At 60.8% G+C, this 18,920-nt stretch overlaps 1 protein-coding gene across 1 annotated transcript; it reads right to left on the bottom strand.

Moving 5' to 3' along the window:
- Nucleotides 1-191: 191 nt before the first annotated feature.
- On the bottom strand, nt 192-18,898 carry SLC26A11 (solute carrier family 26 member 11). The gene is made up of 17 exons (XM_045489799.1): nt 18,800-18,898; nt 17,564-17,799; nt 16,830-17,022; nt 16,393-16,478; nt 13,915-13,994; nt 12,660-12,802; nt 12,022-12,197; nt 11,528-11,600; nt 8,900-8,950; nt 7,066-7,126; nt 5,558-5,613; nt 5,335-5,475; nt 3,355-3,482; nt 2,891-2,990; nt 2,357-2,490; nt 1,822-1,894; nt 192-1,046 (listed from the first exon to the last, which is right to left on the bottom strand). The coding sequence occupies exons 2-17, from the start codon at nt 17,795-17,797 to the stop codon at nt 955-957; spliced, it is 1,821 nt and encodes a 606-aa protein (XP_045345755.1). The 5' UTR covers nt 17,798-17,799; nt 18,800-18,898; the 3' UTR covers nt 192-954.
- Nucleotides 18,899-18,920: the final 22 nt, after the last annotated feature.

The following is an 18,920-nucleotide window of genomic DNA, read 5'->3' as shown; positions in this document are numbered from 1 at the left end:
GGACCACCGGTGAGCTCTAGGGGGTCTATCTGCACAGTGAGTCCTTTCTCTAAGAAGTTCTGGGAGCACAGGCTTCCTCGGCTGTGACAGCGGGGGTGGAAAGGTGCGTGCACAGGCGGGACAGGCAGAGGCCACGTGTAGAGGCTCAGGAGTCCGTTGCGACACATACACAGAATAAAATACGACAGAGCCACGGCAAATCACGGTTCTGTTTATTATCACAACGCGTCATTCACAGCAAGGACTGCACAAAGGTACGGGTCACAGAGCACCACGTATGAAAGGACCCCGTCCGCGCACGACCGTAAACGCACGCACCCACATGCGGACGTATGGACCTGTACGCACGCCGCGGGGACGGGGTCTGGACTACCGCCAAAGTGGATGCAGGAGACGGTCTCCTGCAGCTTTTGCAAGAAGCGTTTCCGATTTTTACAAAAACACCAGAGCTGCTACATTTTTAATTTAAAAAAACAACAACAACAAAATTATTTTTAGCAAGACACTTTGAAATCAGTTGGCACACCTTGGCTTTCTCCCTGACGACAAATACGGATGCCGCCACCAAGGCTCGAACCCACCTCCGAGCTGCCCACTCCCAACGTCCCCTGTAACCAGGAAGGTGCTGGGGCGTGGAGACCCCTCCCCTGGACCGGGTGGAAATCCCATCCCTTCTTTCTCACATGGTCCGTCATTCTAGAAGGCTGCCTTCAAACCACTCTTCAGGAAAACGTGCGTGCCCAGGAATCAGAAGGGAGATAAATATTCAGTCCCCCCAAATAAAGGCAGTGAGAGTCCCACCTGTGGATCCTGGTGTGTGGTCTTCCCTCCTCCTTCCAGGGTCACCTGCTCAGAGCCCTCGGCTCAGCGTGTTTATCCGGTGGCATCCGGAATCCCGGCATCAGGAACCTTCCGCGAGACGCCCCGAGCATCAGGTGCCCGTCGGTGCCCCAATCAGGCCTTCAACAGGGCGACCTTGTGTTCCGCAACAGAATCCTCGCTGATGTTGTAGGGCTGGGTCCCCGGTTCCTGACTCAAGTATTTCTCTGCAGAAGACACAAGGTTTGCAAAAGTGAGGAAGGTTCACTTCACAGAATGGGATTCGAGGCTGGCACTTCAGGGTCCTGGTGCACAGGGAGCTGGGGTTCCCCCGGCCGGCACCCCCAACCCCAGGCAGGCTTCCAGCTACGTCCCTGATCAGAGCCTCATTGCTTTCCACGCCCCGATAACCCTTCCTCAGTGCCGGGCGGTCCCCTGGCAGGGCCGGGCCACAGCAGTCCCTCTGTCTCCTGTGGGTCGGCCGTTTCCAGCAACAACGTGGATGGATCTCAGACACCACGCTGAGCCGAAGAAATCGGACACGAAAAGAACCTTTGCGATCCCCTTTACGTCAAGTTCTACAACAGGCAAAGCTGACCTACGGTGGAAGAAATCAGAACAGCGGCTAACCCTGGCGGGGGGGCATGAAGAGGGGCTGAGGAAACCTTCTGGAATGATGGAAATGTTCCATCTCAACTGCGGACACCTGGCTGTACCCACCTGTCAGAACTCGAGTTGCACACTTAAGACCCGTGCGTTCACTGAACCTATGCTGTACCTTAAATAAAAACATCCCCCCCAAATAAACCCCCAGAACAAGAGGGCCCCCCGATTCTGTGGCCTCTGCGTCACCCACTGTGCCCACGCTCCCCACTCCTGGACCTGTGCGTCCGACCCTCCGATTCCAGAGTTTCTGTCTTGCCGTCCTGCCACCCCGATCCTGGGGGCCACGGGCACGCGTGGCTGACGTGGCTCGCTCTCAGATGACCCCGCCGTACCCACCTGCCTCTTCCAGTGTGGAGAAGTGTTGTATACCCTTCAGGTCAGCGGACAGCAGGGCACGGAGAACGGGAACCTGCAGGGCAGGCAGACTTTAATTCCGGGCAGGGATGCTCCTGTCTCAACACGTGGGCACTCGAGGTCTGGGGCAGGCCCGCAGGTCCAGGGCCACCGGCCAGGTCACTGCTTCCCCCAGAGCGTCCAAGTAGTTACAACTCCACCTCTACTCAGGGAAACGGAGGGAAGAAACTGGGCCTCCTGGCTACGCTAGAGGAGGAGTATTTAGAAGTTGACGCTCTAAGGAGGACACAAAAACGAGCTCTCCGCAGACAGGACGAGGAACGTGGCCGTTGTCAGCAGGCTTCAGAGCCAGGTGCCCGGGTCAGGGAGCAAGGGCCACCGTCCTCGCTGTGTGACTTTGGGCGGCTTACTCAGCCTCATGGGGCCTCGGTGCCCTTGTCCTCGCGCGGGGACGGGAACAACGCCGACCTCACAGGCAGGTCTGAGGGCGAAAAGGGCTGCCCGTCGCGACACCCACCTGCAGGCCGACGAAGGCGAGGGTGACGCCGTGCCTGTGGAAGTCTCCCAGGAGGTCCCCGAGCCCCAGCACCACGGTATAGTCAATGCTGCAGACGTGGGTACAGTCCAGCACCGCGCAGCGCGGGGGGGACGCTGCGGAGACAGGGGCCGGCGGGTCAGGGGCCAGAGCGAGGCCACGGAGGGCTCCGGCCCCAGCAGGGAGGGTGGGGGTGGGGTCTGCAGGACCTGTGATCACAGCCGTCTGGAGACAGCAGCAGCGACCCCCTTCAGAGGAGGAACGGGCCCCTTTTCTTCCCCGAACACCAACTCCCGGGAACAAAGGACGGTCTTTAGGAACAAACGTTGGGGAACAGCCCCTCCTGCTGTGTGCAGACGGCAGGCACCCACCGGATGCCCCCGAGATGCCCCGAGACCTCCTGGGCCTGAGTGGGTGAGCTCCCTGGCGGCTGAGGACAGGGACTCAGGGTCCCGCGGGAGCAGACGGGGGTACAGAGAAGGTGGCAGGGAGGTCGGGGGGCCCCAGCCCACGCACCTTCCAGAGTCCGACTCAGTATCGCCTCCCGGAGGGACTCGATGGCCGGGAAGTGCAGACCACTGGCCGGCTGCAGGACCAGCACCGGCCCCTCCGACACCTGGGGACAGAGCAGGGGACGGCTGGTGGGTCCCACAGGCAAGTCCGACCTGGCAGTTCCGAGAGGGTGGCCCCTCCAGCAGGAGGCCCCAACCCAGGCCGACAGAACAGAGCGGGGGAGCACAGCTGACGGGCCCTCACGACTACCCGCAGCCTCACGTGCAGCGGGAGAGCTCTGTGGTCCACAGCAGGAGGCTGACACCCGTCGCTGTGTGAACGGTCACTGGGTGGTGCCACGGGCCAGAGTCGCGCCGAAGAGACGTGCGACAGTTGAGCCAAGGGGTACCGCCCAGGGCACGCGTCACCCCACCAGGCCCCCTGAGGCCAGCAGACCCCTGGCTCGGGGAGAACAGACGGGCTGGTACCTGCATCTTGGGTCTGGCCACAGAGTGCAGGAGGATCAGAGCGGACACCAGGGTCCCGGCCAGGATGCCGTACTGGACCTCCCAGAAGCAGAGCAGGAATGTCACGCAGAGGGGCAGCAGGTCCAGCCCTGGAAGAGAGGAGTCCAACTGAGGGGTGGCCCCCTCAGGATAAGCTGGGCTCCAGCGAGCCCGAGCCCCAGAGAGACCTCCGTCTGGGGCCTCAGGGGCTGACATGGGCCACGGCCGCGCTGGCCGAGACGTGTCAGGGGCAAGAGAGCCCTCCCTGCCTGGCTGAGGGGCCACTAAGACCTGACAGCCAGGCCCAGGGCCCCTGCCCTCAGAGAGGAGGTCAACCGCGGGCACCTGTCGGGGGCCTGAGGAAGGGACCTGGGGGGTCCTGGGGCAACACGCGTGACTCCTCTGAGCCACGGGAGGAAGGGTCCTGGGGCAGGCGGGAGGGCTCGGGGGTCAGCCTAGGATTCGGCTCTGACATGTGTCACTCAGGGGAGGCCCCATCCTCCCTGGGCTTCCGTGGAGGCGGAGAGCACCTGCCCGGCCCACACGGGCGCCCACGCGTCTCAGGGCTGTCCCAAAGAGGGCGGCAGCGACACAGCAGGGAGCTGGCACATGCGGCACGTGAAGAAATCACCGATGCCTCTCGGGGGCAGACGGGAGGAACCAGGGAAGCCCCGTAAATCCCTCCACTGCTTCAGCCAGTGAAACACACACGTGAACGGGAGTTCCGTCAAAGGCACTGCAGGCTCCAGGGAGTCCCGAGAGGAGTCAGGCCGCTGGGGTCACCCTGAGGCCTCTCATCCCTCCCCAGCCAGGCCAGGCTTGAGGCTGGGAAAGGGGGGGGGGGGGAGAAAGAGGGAGGAGGGACGGAAGGAGGGGGAGAGAAAGGGGAACAGAGGAGAAAAAGGAGGGGTGGAGAGGAGGGAGGAGGGGTAAGAAAAGGAGGAACAAGGGGAGGAGGAGAAGAGAAAGGAGGGATGAAGGGGAAAGGGAATAGGAGAGACAAGCAGGAAAAAGAAGGAGGGATAGAGAAGAGGGGAAGATAGATGAGGGTATGAGGGGGAAGGGGAGGAGGGGGAAGGGGAAGGGGAAAAAGAGAGGAGGAGAAGGAAAAATGGAGGGGAGGGGAGGGGAGGGGAGGAGGGGAGAAGAAGGGATGGAGGGAGAGGAGAAGAGGAAGGAGGGGAGGGGAGGAGGGGGAGAAGGAGCAGGGAGGAGAAAAAGAGACAGAAGAAGGAGGAATGGAGGGGAGGGGAGGAGGAGAGAAGGAGGGATGGAGGGGAGGGGAAAATAGATGAGGGAATGAGGGGGAAGGGGAGGAGGGGGAGGAGGGGAGGGGAAGAAGAGAGGAGGAGAAGGAGGGATGGAGGGGAGGGGAGGAGGCATGAGGGGAGGGGAGGAGGGGAGAAGGAGGGATAGAGGAGAGGGAAGAAGGGATGAAGGGGAAGAGAGAAGGGGAAGGGAGGAGGGGAGGGGAGAAGGGACGGAGGGGAAGAGGGAAGGGGAGGAGGGAGAAGAAGGGATGGAAGGGAGAATCCATCAGGAAATGAGGGGAAGGGGAGGAGGAGGAGAAGGAAGGATGAAGGGGAGGGGAGAATGAGGGATGGAGGGGAGAGGAGAAGGGGAAGGAGGGAGGGGAGGAGGGGGAGAAGGAGTGGGGAGGGGAAGAAGAGAGAGGAGGAGAAGGACGGAGGGGAGGCGAGGAGGGGGAGAGGAGGAAGGATGGAGGAGAGAGAAGGGGGAGCAGGGGCGGGGGGAGGGCAGCAGGGGTGCCTGCGGGCTGCAGACTCACTCCGCACTGCACGGAGCGGGTCTGGGGCACCCTTCGCCCTCCTGACCCACGGCCAGCAGGGCCACCTCCCGGGACAACGGTAACCCCCGGCTGCAACCGTGCCCCGTGGGTCCCGGAAGACAGTGGGGGGAGGATCCAGGATACGTGCGCGTGACCGGCGAGCACACACGTACTCTTCACGCGCCAGAGCGTCCCGAAGATCCCGGCGTCGAACAGCGGAGCCACGGCCATGATGATGACGGCGGCCAGGGCGGACTTGGGGATATAGTAGAACAGCGAGGTCAGGTAGTCCAGCGACAGCAGCACCAGCACTCCTGCGGGGTGGGGGCGCAGGGCGTCATGGGTGACCACCAGCCCCGCCCCGCACGCGCTCCGGGCTTGGGGGGGGTTGCTCACCTGTCACCAGGCCCCCTGCTGGGGTGCACACCCCCGACTGCGCGTTCACAGCCGTCCTGGAAGGAAACACAGACGCCCCTGGTGGCTGAGGGGCCCTGGACCGGCAGGGGAGGCTGGCCCCTGGGACTGGAGCGCCTGGAAGGGGACGTCGGGGCCCCGCGGACGCTGGCGCCTAAGCGGGGACACTGAGGAGCAGCCAACCCTGCCTGTCCCCAGCTGTGGCATTTTGTCACGGCAGGCTAGCAAAAATGTCACTGTGTTCACGGATACGCAGACATGCCGGTGACACTATCGAGTGGGGGACGTCCCTCTCACCACACACTCGTCTCCCACATGCACGCGCACACGTGGACAGAAAGGCCTGGAGAGAGAACCGCCACGGGCTGACGGTGAAGCTCCTCCCAGGGGACTGGACGTCAACTTTGCTGTTTTTGACTTCCCTTTTCCCCGTCGCCTGTTTGGAAAACGGCATCCGGTCCCGCAACCCAGGAAGAGCCTTCTCTGCCCAAGAACTCGACCCCGGCCCACATTTTCCTCTGCCACCGCGAGCACCACAGAGGTAGAACCCGGTTTCGGCTCCCAATCACCCTGACGGTGACCTGTGCCCGCCTGCATGCCCTCTGGATATGCCAGTCCGTCTGTACGTGTCCACAGAGAGCCTAAGTCGTCTTCCTCTTTTCCAGAGCTGGGCAGAAACTTCATTCCTCAAACACTCACTGATTTTTCTGGTACCCGTTATACGCAAGGTACTGCACCAGACGGGGGCGCAAAACCTGCGACCTTGATGGACAGGTCACGCTACAAGAGCTGGTGGAAGGTTAGACTGAGGACACAAGGAGGGTTTATTTCACAAACCAGCCCAGTGCCCGCAGGCTGCTGGCTTCGTTCTACGCGCTCTCGTTCAACTTCCGGTAACTCTGACGCGGGCCCGTTGTGATTCTTATTTGCAGGCAAGGACACGGAGTGGTTTGGGGGTGTTGCGGAGGTCCAGTACTCAGACGGGGTCGGGCCAGCGGTTCTTCGGATGCAGGTGCTGCTGGCCAATGCCCCCACTTCTCCCCCCCCAGCAAGGTCACTCTCTGCCCTGCCCTCTGGCCTTGGGGGGGGCGGGGTTGGTGTCAGCACGTGTGGAGGCTGTGCGTAACCCACACCCGTTTTCTCCACACGGAGCACGATGCTTCCCGTCCCCTTCCGGAATGCGCTCCGGCAGGAGATGCGGGGAGCCCTGCCGCGTGCTGGGGACGTGTTAGGAGTAAACCGCGGCACCGGCGACCAGAGAAAACAGGTGAGAGGGTGAAGGGCAGCAGAGTGAGCCCAGGTCCTGCCTCCCACGGATGCCGCTGATGGAGGGGTGCGGCCGCCACAGGCAGACTTCTGCCCCGGAGGAGAACAGAGGAGCATCGAGATGTGGGCAGGGGCCCGGCAGGCTCTTCGAGCTGCGTGTGGACCCTCTGGACTGGGCTGGGACCTCCCCCACCCAAGGCACAGAGAAGGACGTGGTCACTCACCGCCCAAAGCTGCCTGTGACCGGGTAGGAGGAGACGAGGGAGCCCAGCACGTTGGTCAGGCCTGGGGAGGAAACGGAAGCAAGAGGCTTATCCGGGGGGAGCGGGACATAAAATGATACAAACACATGGGACATGATGAAACGGAGGCCGGAGACCAGGAAGGAAACAGGAAGAGGGGAAGGTGGGAGGAATCACCCAGGGGTGTGCTACAAGCGTCCAAGTGTCTGTCACAGGGAAGGAAACACAAATCGTGATCTTTGCCGAGTTCGCTGGGGTTGACCCTAACTTTAAAGTAACTCTGGCCCCAGCCTTGCCCCGGCGAACTAAACATGCCTTTTTCCATGTGTAACAGGGCCTAGAAGGCCCACCAGCCCGGAGGTCAGCTATCCCCCTCCTTCTTCAAACCCACACTCCTTTCGTGAGACGACCAGCTAGTACACAAGGTCACGGCTAGTAAGTGCCCCACTCCCGTGATGCTCACCCACACCCGAGACCCTGGCCGGGACCTATGAACGGAGATAACTAATTAGCCCACGTTTATCACGGGCAGCCCTGCCAGCATGTGGCTCGCCCAGGGCCTTCCCAAAGACCACAGTCCCGCACGGTCCATAACACCACAATGGGCTCACAGGTTCAGGTACCCGCTCTTGAGACAGCTCAGGGTGGGGCCCGCTCAGAACCAGGCCCTCCTGGGTCCCACAGCCCAGCACGTGCCCCGAGAGCAGGGCCACACATCGCTGGAGGTAGCAGAGGCCGTGTGCTGACCACACACGGTCACCCTGACTCTTCGCGATGGCCCCTGAGACTCCGGTCAGAGACCTGACCGCGTGGTGTGGGCGTTCTGCGGCGCCCGTCCGCCACGAGCTCAGAGAGGAGCCCCCCAAAGTCTCTGTGACCCATCCTGGGGCCCCATGCCCTGTGCTGTCAGGAAACTCAGTGGCTCGAGCCCAAAACGCCGCCATGCAGGGAAGCGGCAGGGCGGGGGGCGGGGGTGGGGGGCTCCTGTGGACTCCCCCAGGAAGACAAATACTGGCACCGCCGGGCCAGACCCCTGCCTACCTCACAAGCGGCAGGAAGCAAAGGCAGAAGAGCCTGGTGTCCACAAATGAAAAACAGTCGTGAGAACTCAATTTAAGATGCGGGTCATGCCCTCAAAATGAATCCCCAGAGGGGTGCCTGGGTGACTCAGTCGGTTAAGCATCCGACTTCGGCTCCGGTCACGATCTCACGGTCCATGAGTTCGAGCCCCGCGTCGGGCTCTGGGCTGATGGCTCAGAGCCTGGAGCCTGCTTCCAATTCTGTGTCTCCCTCTCTCTCTGCCCCTCCCCCGTTCATGCTCTGTCTCTGTCTCAAAAATAAATAAACGTTAAAAAAAAAAAAAATGAATCCCCAGAGAGTCCAGATTTGTGGAAACTAAACAAAAAGCCAGGACACCTGGCATAGACCCACCCAATAGCGGGGCCTACCCGAGTCTTCGCTGACCTGCCTGCCCAGCCTGCAGGGGGGTCACGGGGAGGGGGCGAGGACAGACGGGGTCCCGGACATCAGCAGGCTCACCCGGAGCCCACGTTCCTCAGCGATCTGACCCCAACATGGAACATTCCTGGCATTCCTTGACCCGGAGCAGAGCTACAGACCTCAGGGTCTGGTATACAGCAAGTGCTCAATAAGCTCCAGTCACAGCGACACCAGAGGTCAGCCGCCTAGGCCACGTGAGTATGCACGGGACCATCTGGGGACGGGCCCGACTCGCGGCCACCTCTGCTCCTTGTACCTCGCCACGCGCATCACCACGGTCTGAGCAGCCCAAGTGAGACCGCCGCTGGGGTCTTACCGATGGCCAGCAGCTCCTGGTTGGCGTCAACGTGGTAATTATTCTGAGACGCTACGGAGAGAGAATAAAAACAGTCACTAGACACACGGCCTCGCTGAGAAAACGTCCGTCAGACAAAAAACAGATTATCAACTTCCACCCACGGCAACGTCTATGTGATGTAAATGTAAGCGTGTAAACACGCAAAAAAACACATGCGTGTATGCGTGTCTCCCAAGAAAGGGCAGAAAGATGGACGGGAAAACGTGAACAGCGGCCAACTGGGGCGGCGAGAGTGGCTTCTTTGTACGCGCCTGCACCTCCCGAGTGCCCTACGACGACAACATGTGCTGCTCTCACGAGAAGGGCAAAGTCTGAAACGAAAACCTGTCTGATCACGAATGGGGAGGACCCGGAAGGCACGGATGTGGCCATTCAGACAGACGGGTCGGCAGGCACGGGGTGGGGGTGGGGGAGGGGGGGACACGCAGCGGCCGTGAATCCCAGGCAGCGGCTGGCACGCGTTTCTGTGAAGGGCCAGCTGGGAACATTTTAGGCTCTGCCGGCCACACTCTGTCACGACGACTCAGTGTGTGTCACAGCCGGAAGTAGCAGCCGTGGAAACCCGCGATCACGTGAGCAGGACCGCGTTCCAGTAACACCTTTCTGCTACACGAATACTGAGATCATGAACTTCACGTGCTTTTCGTGTGTCAGGAAATCCTAAACTTGTTTAGAAATTTTTTTCAAACGCTTAAAAATGTAACAGCCACTCTCAGGCCATGGGCAGCAGCACGGGTTCTCCAAGCCCCCGATTCAGAGGATGACAAGCTTACAAGTTAGGACAGGAGAGCAACTGACTTCAAAGGAAAACAGGGAGAGAACAAGCAGAGGAAGGGCAGAGAGAGGGAGACACAGAATCCAAAGCAGGTTCCAGGCTCTGAGCTGTCAGCACAGAGCCCGACGCAGGGGCTCCAACTCAAGAACCCGGAGATCCTGACCCGAGCCGAAGTCGGATGCTTAACCGACTGAGCCACCCAGGCGCCCCAGAAAACAAAGTTTTAAAGTGAGGCGAGAGGCATAAACTCTTTAAGGTGTAGACTCCAAAATGCCCCCAAATCTCCCGTGCCAGAAAAAGATAATCAGAAAAACAAGAGCTGTACAAGAAAGATTTGATCGGAACATGACCTCGAGCAGCCACTGGCATTTGGAAGAGAGTGTTCAAGACTCTCTTCGGAAGGACAGAAGGGTCAGGCTGCTGGCAGTTCGCACGAGGAAACGAAATCCTGGCATAACCAGAGCCGATCTATGGAGACAGAGCGACACGGGCACCTTTCCTGGGTTTCATCTTTAGGGTCCACCTAAACCCCAGGGTGAGAGCCTAACCGTCATAAAACGAAATGAAAATGCCACCCACAAAGACAACACAAAGCTGGACATCCAGCAGACCAAAGGGAGGGGACACGAGAAGGATGGGGCAGTCTTAGCCCAGAGGGAGGAATGAGGGCAATAGATATTTAGGTAGATTAAGGTCTCCGGGCCTCCCTGGGGGCAAGGAGGGGGCAGGCCAGGTGTGCTCAGCCAACTGAAGGAGCACATTGTTAAAATTTTTTCTATAAATGGTTTTTATTTGTTTACTTTTTTAAAGAGCGAGGGAGCCTGAGCAGGGAGAGGGGCAGAGGGAGAGAAGGAAGAGAGAGAAAGAGAATCTTAAGCAGGCTTCATGCTGAGTGAGGAACCCAACACAGGACCCGATCCCACGACCATGAGATCATGACCTGAGCGGAAATCAAGAGTCAGGCACTCAACCGACTGAGCCACCCAGGCACCTGACGTTGTTAAACTTTTAGGAATTTTGGGAACCTGTCACCAAACATAGCCGTTACTATCTATTATGTGAAAACTTCCCATCAAATTATATTAAAAATAAAGATGGGGCGCCTGGGTGGCGCAGTCGGTTAAGCGTCCGACTTCAGCCAGGTCACGATCTCGCGGTCCGGGAGTTCGAGCCCCGCGTCAGGCTCTGGGCTGATGGCTCAGAGCCTGGAGCCTGTTTCCGATTCTGTGTCTCCCTCTTTCTCTGCCCCTCCCCCGTTCATGCTCTGTCTCTCTCTGTCCCAAAAATAAATAAACGTTGAAAAAAAAAATTAAAAAATAAATAAATAAATAAAGATATACTTAAAACTCCTCCTAAAAAAAAACAAAAACTCCTCCTTTGCCTACATACATTTTCCTAAGACAAGCTGATTTCACAGCATGTGCACGTGGGGCTGTGGCTACCGCCTGGGGGTGTGGCCATCGCATGGGGCGTGGCTGCCACAATCTCATCCCATGATGAGAACTTCAAACTCTGTTCTGCTGGGAGCCACGTGGGTGGGGGGAACGTTTCCCTCAAAGAAAAGGCAAAGGGGAAATGCAAGCCCTTCTTTTTCTGGAGAGCAGGCTCCCAGACGTTAGCAGCCACCGCTGGGTGAGGTTTTTCATTGTTAAATCCACTTTCACGACAAATTTTTGTTTGAAGACGAACACGTACTACTTGGATAAAAACATAAGCTGTGAAAAATCAAAGCAGAGAACAGAAAGGAAAAGAGCAGGCAAGCTAGTCAGGCTCCCGGACAACCAGGGAGGCACGGATGGCGGGCACCTTACCAAAGGACTTGGCCACCGCGATGCTCTCCAGGAGACCCATCAGGGGTACCACGGCCAGCCCAGCCCCCATGTCCTGAGGGAGGAGACAGGGACAGTGAGTGACCCTCTGAGGAAGGAGAGCAGGGGTCTGAGCGGGCAGTGACCCGTCCTTCGGCCGCGGGGCCGTGAGCTCACACGCGCAAGGAGGCAGCTCCGTGTGGCACGTGCATGGAGCAGGACACGGAGCCAACCCCTGCTTTGCCAGCGCCCGTGCCGCGAGACGCTCCTCTGGGCTCAGGGCAGGAAAATAAAGGCGGTGTCCTTTGAGGTCGTGCCCCATCTGGAACTCTTTCGTGCCCGTCCCTGCACCCAGAGGCGCTCCGCCCTGAGGACTCAGGGGTCCCAACGGGGCTCAGAGCCCCTTGTTACGAAGCGGACGCATCAGGGCACAGACAAAACCAGGCCAGAGGCTGCCGCAGCTCAGCCCAGAGGCCTGGCTCCCCGCCTCTACCCACCTGTATCATCTCGGTGAAGGAAACTGTTCCGTTGGCCGTGGCCACCGAGAAGGGCGGAAGGCGGACGGGAGGGAGCCCCTCGGCCGTCTGTCCGGTTAGAACAAAAGGCTGGTATCCAGTCACCTCGAAGGAGTACGCGACCAGGGCGGCAAAGGAGACCACCAGCGCGTTGCGAGCTAGGACAGAGCGAGAACCGTTGGTGAACCCGGCTCCTCTGGGTGACTGAGGTGAATACACCCTACCCCAGCCACGGCCCCTGACGCTCCCGCCTGGGAAACAGCACGGGCTCGAGTGACTGTGGGGAGGGCGTGAACACGTGATGCCACGGCAAACCAAGACGGCAGGACGGGCGTATGGCGACGTGCAGGGCCCACACGCGTCACCTACTGGTTCACCTTGCGTCCCACCCCTCGCGTCTTGCCCGGGCTGTGCTGGCTGCTTAAGTGGGGGTGACACCTCTTCCCGGAACGTGAGCCCCATCATGCAGCCAGCTCTCAAGTCACATCCAGACCAGAGACAGGAGAATCCCTCGGGGTGGGACTCCGGGGCTGGGGGGGAGGGGGGGGCCCACGCGGGGCACCCCTCACCCTGGGTGTGCAGGACGGCTGCACAACTTCCTCGGCCGGAACACCCCTCACCTGTTGTGGCCGTCCAGACCAGCGCGTGGCTGAGCCGCACGCCGGGGGGCATCTCAGGGTGGACGGGGGGCACGTGGTTCCGCATCAGCTTCAGCACCAACAGCAGCACCATGCAGACCAGCCCCAGCACGGCATCGCCCACCCTGTGGACAGACACCGGTCACGCCCAGGCCGGCCCAGGGCACACACCGCGGCCCCTCGGTTGCCCCTTCCGCGGGAAAGCCGCCTCTCTCTGTTGCTCTTCTCGCTGTCTGCTAAGCAACGTGCTTCCCTGCTCTATTTCGACGTTTTGTTCAGAAGTTAGTGACCACGCAGGCCAGCGCAGGCCTGGGAGCCGAGGCCCGAATCCCAGTGGCACTGGGGCCACTAGCTCACGTTTTGAGTCACGTAGCTCTGTGGGCTGCAGAGGCCTGGACTGTTCCAGGAAGTTCACCTGCAGGAAGAACTGCCTAGGGAGATCTGACCGCCTCTTATGCTCTCTGACCAGTCAGTCTCCAATTCTCCTGCCCCCCTCCCACCCCCCCCCCAGGAGGATGACCCCCACAGGCTGCATGACCCGGGCCAGGGAGCCCCTGGCTTCCAGTGGGTTCAGCCCCGAGGAGCCTCACTGCAGACGAAGGGGAGAGAGGACAGTCGGTCACAGGTCTCCCCCTCTCCCTCCAGGCCTCAGCACTGGCCCCACCGGGCAGCTACCCCCAGGTCACTGCTCCTCCGGCCAGGGACACGTCCACACTCCCCGCTCATCTGGGATCCTCTCCTATCGGTCTCGTTACCCTGCCTGCTCTCTGGGGGAGGCCCTTCGACTGAAGAAGCCCCATGACCCGCTGCCTGCCGCCCGTCCCTCGGGCACATCCACATTGCCTGCCTGCCCCGTGGCCTGCGTTCTCCTCACTGAACCACAAACCTCGGGACAGACCGCTGCCCTTCCTCTGCGGGGGGCCCTCCCACTCCTACCACCCAAGGCTCTGTGCAGGGCCACGGGACGGGACCGGCTCTCAGGTCGTCCCAAACTGCAGTGCGCACACTGACCCCCCGGGGCCCCCGCTGAACGCTGGCTGCTTGAGCAGGTCCGCGCATGGCCGCGAGTCTGCATTCCTAACCAGCTCCCCTGTGATGCTGGTGCTGTTCTGGGACCTGTTTGAAGGGACAGGCCCCAGAGGTCGGGAATAAGTTCCCCCCGGGGGTGGGGCCTGGGAGAGGGGTTCCGGGAGGAAGGGCTTCCCTACACGGACAGGACCACACGGCCATGAGGTACCTGGTCTCTCCGATGTTGCGGAAGGTGTGATACGCTTGCAGGAAAAACTGTCTGGGGATACCCTGCAGTCCCAGGAGGTTCTGTTCAAATGGAGATTCAGTTCAGACAACCTTCTCAAAGTGAGGCCTGAAGCCCTCCCCTGCAGCATCTCAGTACATTGTAAACCCAGAGTCCAAGGGCCCTTGCTGGGGGCACATCCCAAGGCTCTCTGGGGACCCTCTGCCCATTCCCAAAGCCCCCAGGGGCAGGGGATCGTGATCCTTGGGCGAAAGAGATCAAGGACACGTCTTGGTGAATAATTCTCCCTTGTGAGGAAAACCAGTCCGGGTGATCTCAAAGCAGGGAGACCTCTTCGTGCGCCCTGGTCAAGGGTCTGCCGGCCCATCCCGCCCCACCCTGCAGGCCCCACTGCCCTTGGCTCTGTCCTGTCCCTCACACCGAGCGCCCCATCCCTACCCCCTGCCACTGGCCCGAGGCCACAACCCTCACCCGGAGGCCCACCAGCCAGGCCCACCTCCTGCCAGAAGTACTGCCAGGTAGAGCTAAAGGCAGAGACACTGGGGGCTCCGAGGGCCTCCTGGGAAGGATGTTGGGGGACCCAGGAGGCCAGGGTCCTCGGAGGGGAGAAGGGGTCTACCCTGCGTTTTAGTTCTTTATCCACTTGAGACCAGGTGGGGAACATTAGTGAGAAGGTTGATGCCCCGACCCCCAGAATGGTCAGGCTGCAAGGATCCCCAAACCTGCACACAGCCCCAGATGGGACAGACACTGGGGTGGAGACACGTGGGTTCTGGGGCCCAAGGAGCTCCCAGCCAGGGCAGGTCAGGAGGACCCCCCCCCCACTCCGGACCCTCCCCCCGCCCCCAGCTCAGGGCTCTCAAATGGCTGTCGTAACCTGGTCAAGGTGTTAAAGATCTGGGGGACCTGGGATTGCCAAGTAAGAGTGCATTAAGAAGCGGTCCTCTATAGGGGAGCCTGGAGGGCTCAGTCGGTTCAGTGTCCGACTTCGGCTTAGGTCACGACCTCACGGTTCGTGAATTCAAGCCCCACGTTGGGCTCCATGCGGATGGCTCAGAGCCTGCTTAAGAATCCCTCCCTCTCTTAGGATAAACAAACGATTAAAAAAAAAAAAAAGTCGCCCTCTCTGTATTACAGTCCCATAAAAGAACAATCCTGATGCTGAAAGAGAAGAACAGTGTTTCCAGAATAAAGGACACACTGTCCCAAGGGGCGGCACTTGCCAAGCTCACCCTGACACACGTGTGCATGGAATGCATAAACCGTGCCCACCCACACCTTCCTGAGCAGCGTCTCCTCTCTGGTGCAGATAACCACAGACCTGCCTCCCAGGAGCAGCCTGAGAATCAAACACGAGGGAGGGTTTGGCCCAGCGTCTGGCACATAGCAAGAGCACAAACAGGGTCAGCTCTGGCTCATACGCCCTCGCGTCCCGGACTCTCCCGCTCCACCACCATCAGGGAGACGCGCTGGGCCAGCCAGGAGCAGAGCCTGGCCATGGGATCCGTGCCTCAGAGAGGCCGGCCGAGAGGTGACACACAGGCGGGGGGGAGGGGGGCTTCATTCCCACACCCTGGCTCAGTTCTACTCCGGCGCCCCGCTGAGCACTCACTTCCTTTTTACAAAGCTCAGGGCCAGGCGACCGCAGTCCTAAACAAAACACGCCCTTCGGGAACTTAAAACCCAGTGAAAGGGCAGCAAATAAAGTCCTAAAGCATGGCATCTGAAAAGCACCAAACGGGCGCCTGGGAGGCTCAGTCGGCTGAGTGTCCGACTCTTGATTTCAGCTCAGGTCGTGATCCCAGGGTCTTGGGGTTAGCCTCACATCAGGCATTGAGCGTGGAGCCTGCTTGGGATTCTGTCCCTCCCTCTCCCTCTGCTCCTCCCCAGCCCCAAGGTGCAGGGGCACACACGCACTCTCCCTCTCTCTCTCTCTCCCAAAAAAAGTATACAGAGGTGCCTGGGTGGCTTGGTCAACTGACATCTGACTCTTTATCTTGGCTCAGATCATGATCTCAGTTTGTGAGTTTGAGCCCCACTTCAGGGTCTATGCAGGACAGCTCGGAGCCTGCTTAGCATCCTGCTTGGGATCCTCTCTCTCCCTCTCTCTGTCCCTCCCCTGCTCATCCTCTCCCTCTCTCGCTCCCTCAAAAACAAACTTTAAAAATGTATACACGTGCGTCCAAATAAATTTTTAAAAATAAAATCAAAGAAAAACGGTCAACAGAAATTTAGAAAGAGAAAACTCTAGACTGTCGTTACCAGTCGCCCACATTACCTCTCGCACGGTCCAACCGTCACTCAGCATCTTCCCCAGGGGCTCACGGGATCGATGGAGATGCGCTGGAGCACCTGTGCTCTGAGCTCCAGAACAGCAAGCCATCAACTGGCCCGCACATATCGACCCCAGCCCCTGTCCCACCACCCACGAGGTGCCCGGGAGCCAGCTAGTGTGCCTACCTTGATCTGCCCGAAGCCAATGGTGACGGTGGCAGCAGACGTGAAACCTTTGATGACAGGGCAGGAGATGAAGTCCAGCAAGAAGCCTGGCCAGCCGAGAGAGAACACTAAGCTGGTCCCAGCTCTGCCCAATCCCAGAGGACGTGGCTAGATGTGGGCTGGGACAGGCGGTCCGGGTGGAACAAGGCTAAGGACCACATGCCCCGTCTGGACTAGTTTGGACAGTGGAGAAGGGAGGCTAGGGTCTGGGACCCGGAGCCCTTCTCCAAGTAGAATAGTAGAGGGCTGAGAGGGCCCCCCTCACTCACACACACACACACACACACACACACGAAGAGCCCTTGGGACGCAAAGAAGGAAATTTTGGCTGAGGGCCAGGGCATCCCCGGGACGCAGGGGCCTGGGTATCCCGTGACAGGAAGGCCCGAGAGTCTCACCCAAGCGCAGGAAGCCCATGGCTAACTGGATGCAGCCAGACAGAAAGGCCAGCAGCACGGCGTAGGCAGGCTCGTGGAAAGTGTAGAAGGAGACCAGGAGGGACATGATGGCCGTCGGGCCCAGGGTCACGTCCCGGGAGGTGCCCAGGAAGAAATACACAAAGCATCCCATGAAGGCAGAGTAGAGGCCGTACTGGTGGGGAGACAGCACTGAGCATCAAGGAGGCACACAGCATGCCCACGGTGTCCCGTGGGCAGGTGTCTAAGCGCAGGATCTGTGGCGGGTGGCTGTCGTGTCCTGCGGGGACCCCGGCACACAGGCGGGGTAAAGCACTCACGCCGTTAGCCACGGTTGGGGACCTACAGTGACCGGGGGCCTCTTTTCCACCTGCTTCCCAGCGGGGTGCCCACAGGAGTACAAAGGCCTGAGCCCTTATCTCAGTCTAGGAGTCTAAGAAAACGTTCTCGAGAGTCATGCTGCCGGGCCCCTCGGGCAACCCAGCACTACTGGTCCAGTGCCTGCGGGTGACAAGTGTGGCAAGAGCGGTTACAGGGGCGTGTGTCTGCCCCAAGGCGGTCACATGCTGCAGACTGCACGCCAAGCCTTCTGGGGGGCCCCACGGGGCTGGGGTTCTGGTGCCCTGCCTGTCTGGAGGGGACACTACGCATTTCTGCTCGGCTCCCGGGACGGTGCTGAGGCTGGAGTGGGGCGGCAGCGGGGGCAGACGTCTCACCTGGGGCGGGAGGGCAGCCACCTCGGCGTAGGCCAGCGCCTGCGGGATGACCGTGAGCCCGACGGAGAGTCCGGCGATGGCGTCCATCTTCAGCCATGACACGGAATAGTCTGGCAGCCAGGCCAGGATGGGCAGCCGCCTCTGCAGGGCCGCAGGGGAGCAGCAGCGGGCCTGTGGGGCCATACTGGCACCCGAGGGCCTGGCCTGCCCCAACGCCTTCACAGGAGAGGGCATGCCTGGGGTGGGCATGGGGATGACACAGCAGCAGTCAGGGTCTAGGCTTGGGAGAATCCAGCAACAGGGCAGGGTCCAGGGCAGTCAGAGGGGCACACGGGGATCTGAACCAGATGGATTAAATCTGCCCTTTGCTGGCCTCGAAGGAACCCAACAACCAGCGCAGAGGGGGCCTCGACAAAAGATGCAGTCCCCCATCCAGTCCCCTGCTCGCTACCCTCCCTGAATCCCACCTGCCCAAACGCCAGCTGCTTTCTTTCCAAGGCCCCTCGACAGAAAGAATGGGATGAACGGTTTCTTGGTGAGGGACCTAAGCGCGAATTAGACCCCACGTCTCTCCTCCCGGGATAATCTGTTTCTTCTTTTTCCCTCGCCAAGGAATTTAACGGCAGCAGCGCGAGGAGTACTGGGGTCCACGGGGGCTCCCTCGTCTGGCAGGCGGCGCGTGGGTGGGGGGCCTGCAGCCTCCAGGGCCCTGAGGCTTTCCAAGTGCGCAGCGCGGCCGAACTCCACCCACTACGGCTTACTGCGGCGCGGGCGGTGGGGGTCTCGCATCCTGAGGGCGCGCCTCACCCCACCCCCCACCTGTGGCATTCGCATCCCTACAGGAGCTCCAGGACTCTAGTGGGCTCTGGGGAACGTTCGAGGCCCCTCCATTAATTCCGGGTGCGCAGCATCCTCTAGGGACCTGGCGCCTCCCCCCCTTCCCCGCGCGCAGAGCCGGCCTCAGACCACCCCTCACCCCCGGACCCCGGCGCACCCCGCCTCCCACCCTCGAAGCCGCCTGCCCCGGACGTTGGGTCTTAGGGTGGGCACCCCACGCCGGCTGACCGTTCCAGCAAGGCCGAGGGCGGCGGGGACCTGGTGGGGACGCGGTGGGGAAGGGTCCCCGCGAGAGGAGCCCGCACCCTCGGGCCCCGAGGCTCCCCCAACGACCCCAGCCCGTCCCCCGCAGCTCGCCCACCCCGCCCGGGCCCCGCTCCCCGCCCGCCACAGACCCACCGGGCGCCGCGGCTCGGGGTCTCCGGACGTCGCCGCAGCCCGGGTCTGCGGGAACCGCAGAGGGAGAGAGAGGGAGGGGAGAGTTGGAGGGGGCGGGGCCTGGCGCGCACGTGACCTCCGG

The sequence above is a fragment of the Leopardus geoffroyi genome, chromosome E1, assembly GCF_018350155.1.
Source record: "Leopardus geoffroyi isolate Oge1 chromosome E1, O.geoffroyi_Oge1_pat1.0, whole genome shotgun sequence".
Taxonomy (NCBI): domain Eukaryota; kingdom Metazoa; phylum Chordata; class Mammalia; order Carnivora; family Felidae; genus Leopardus; species Leopardus geoffroyi.
Note: the sequence above shows the minus strand (reverse complement) of the source record. Positions and strands in the feature narration are given on the sequence as shown.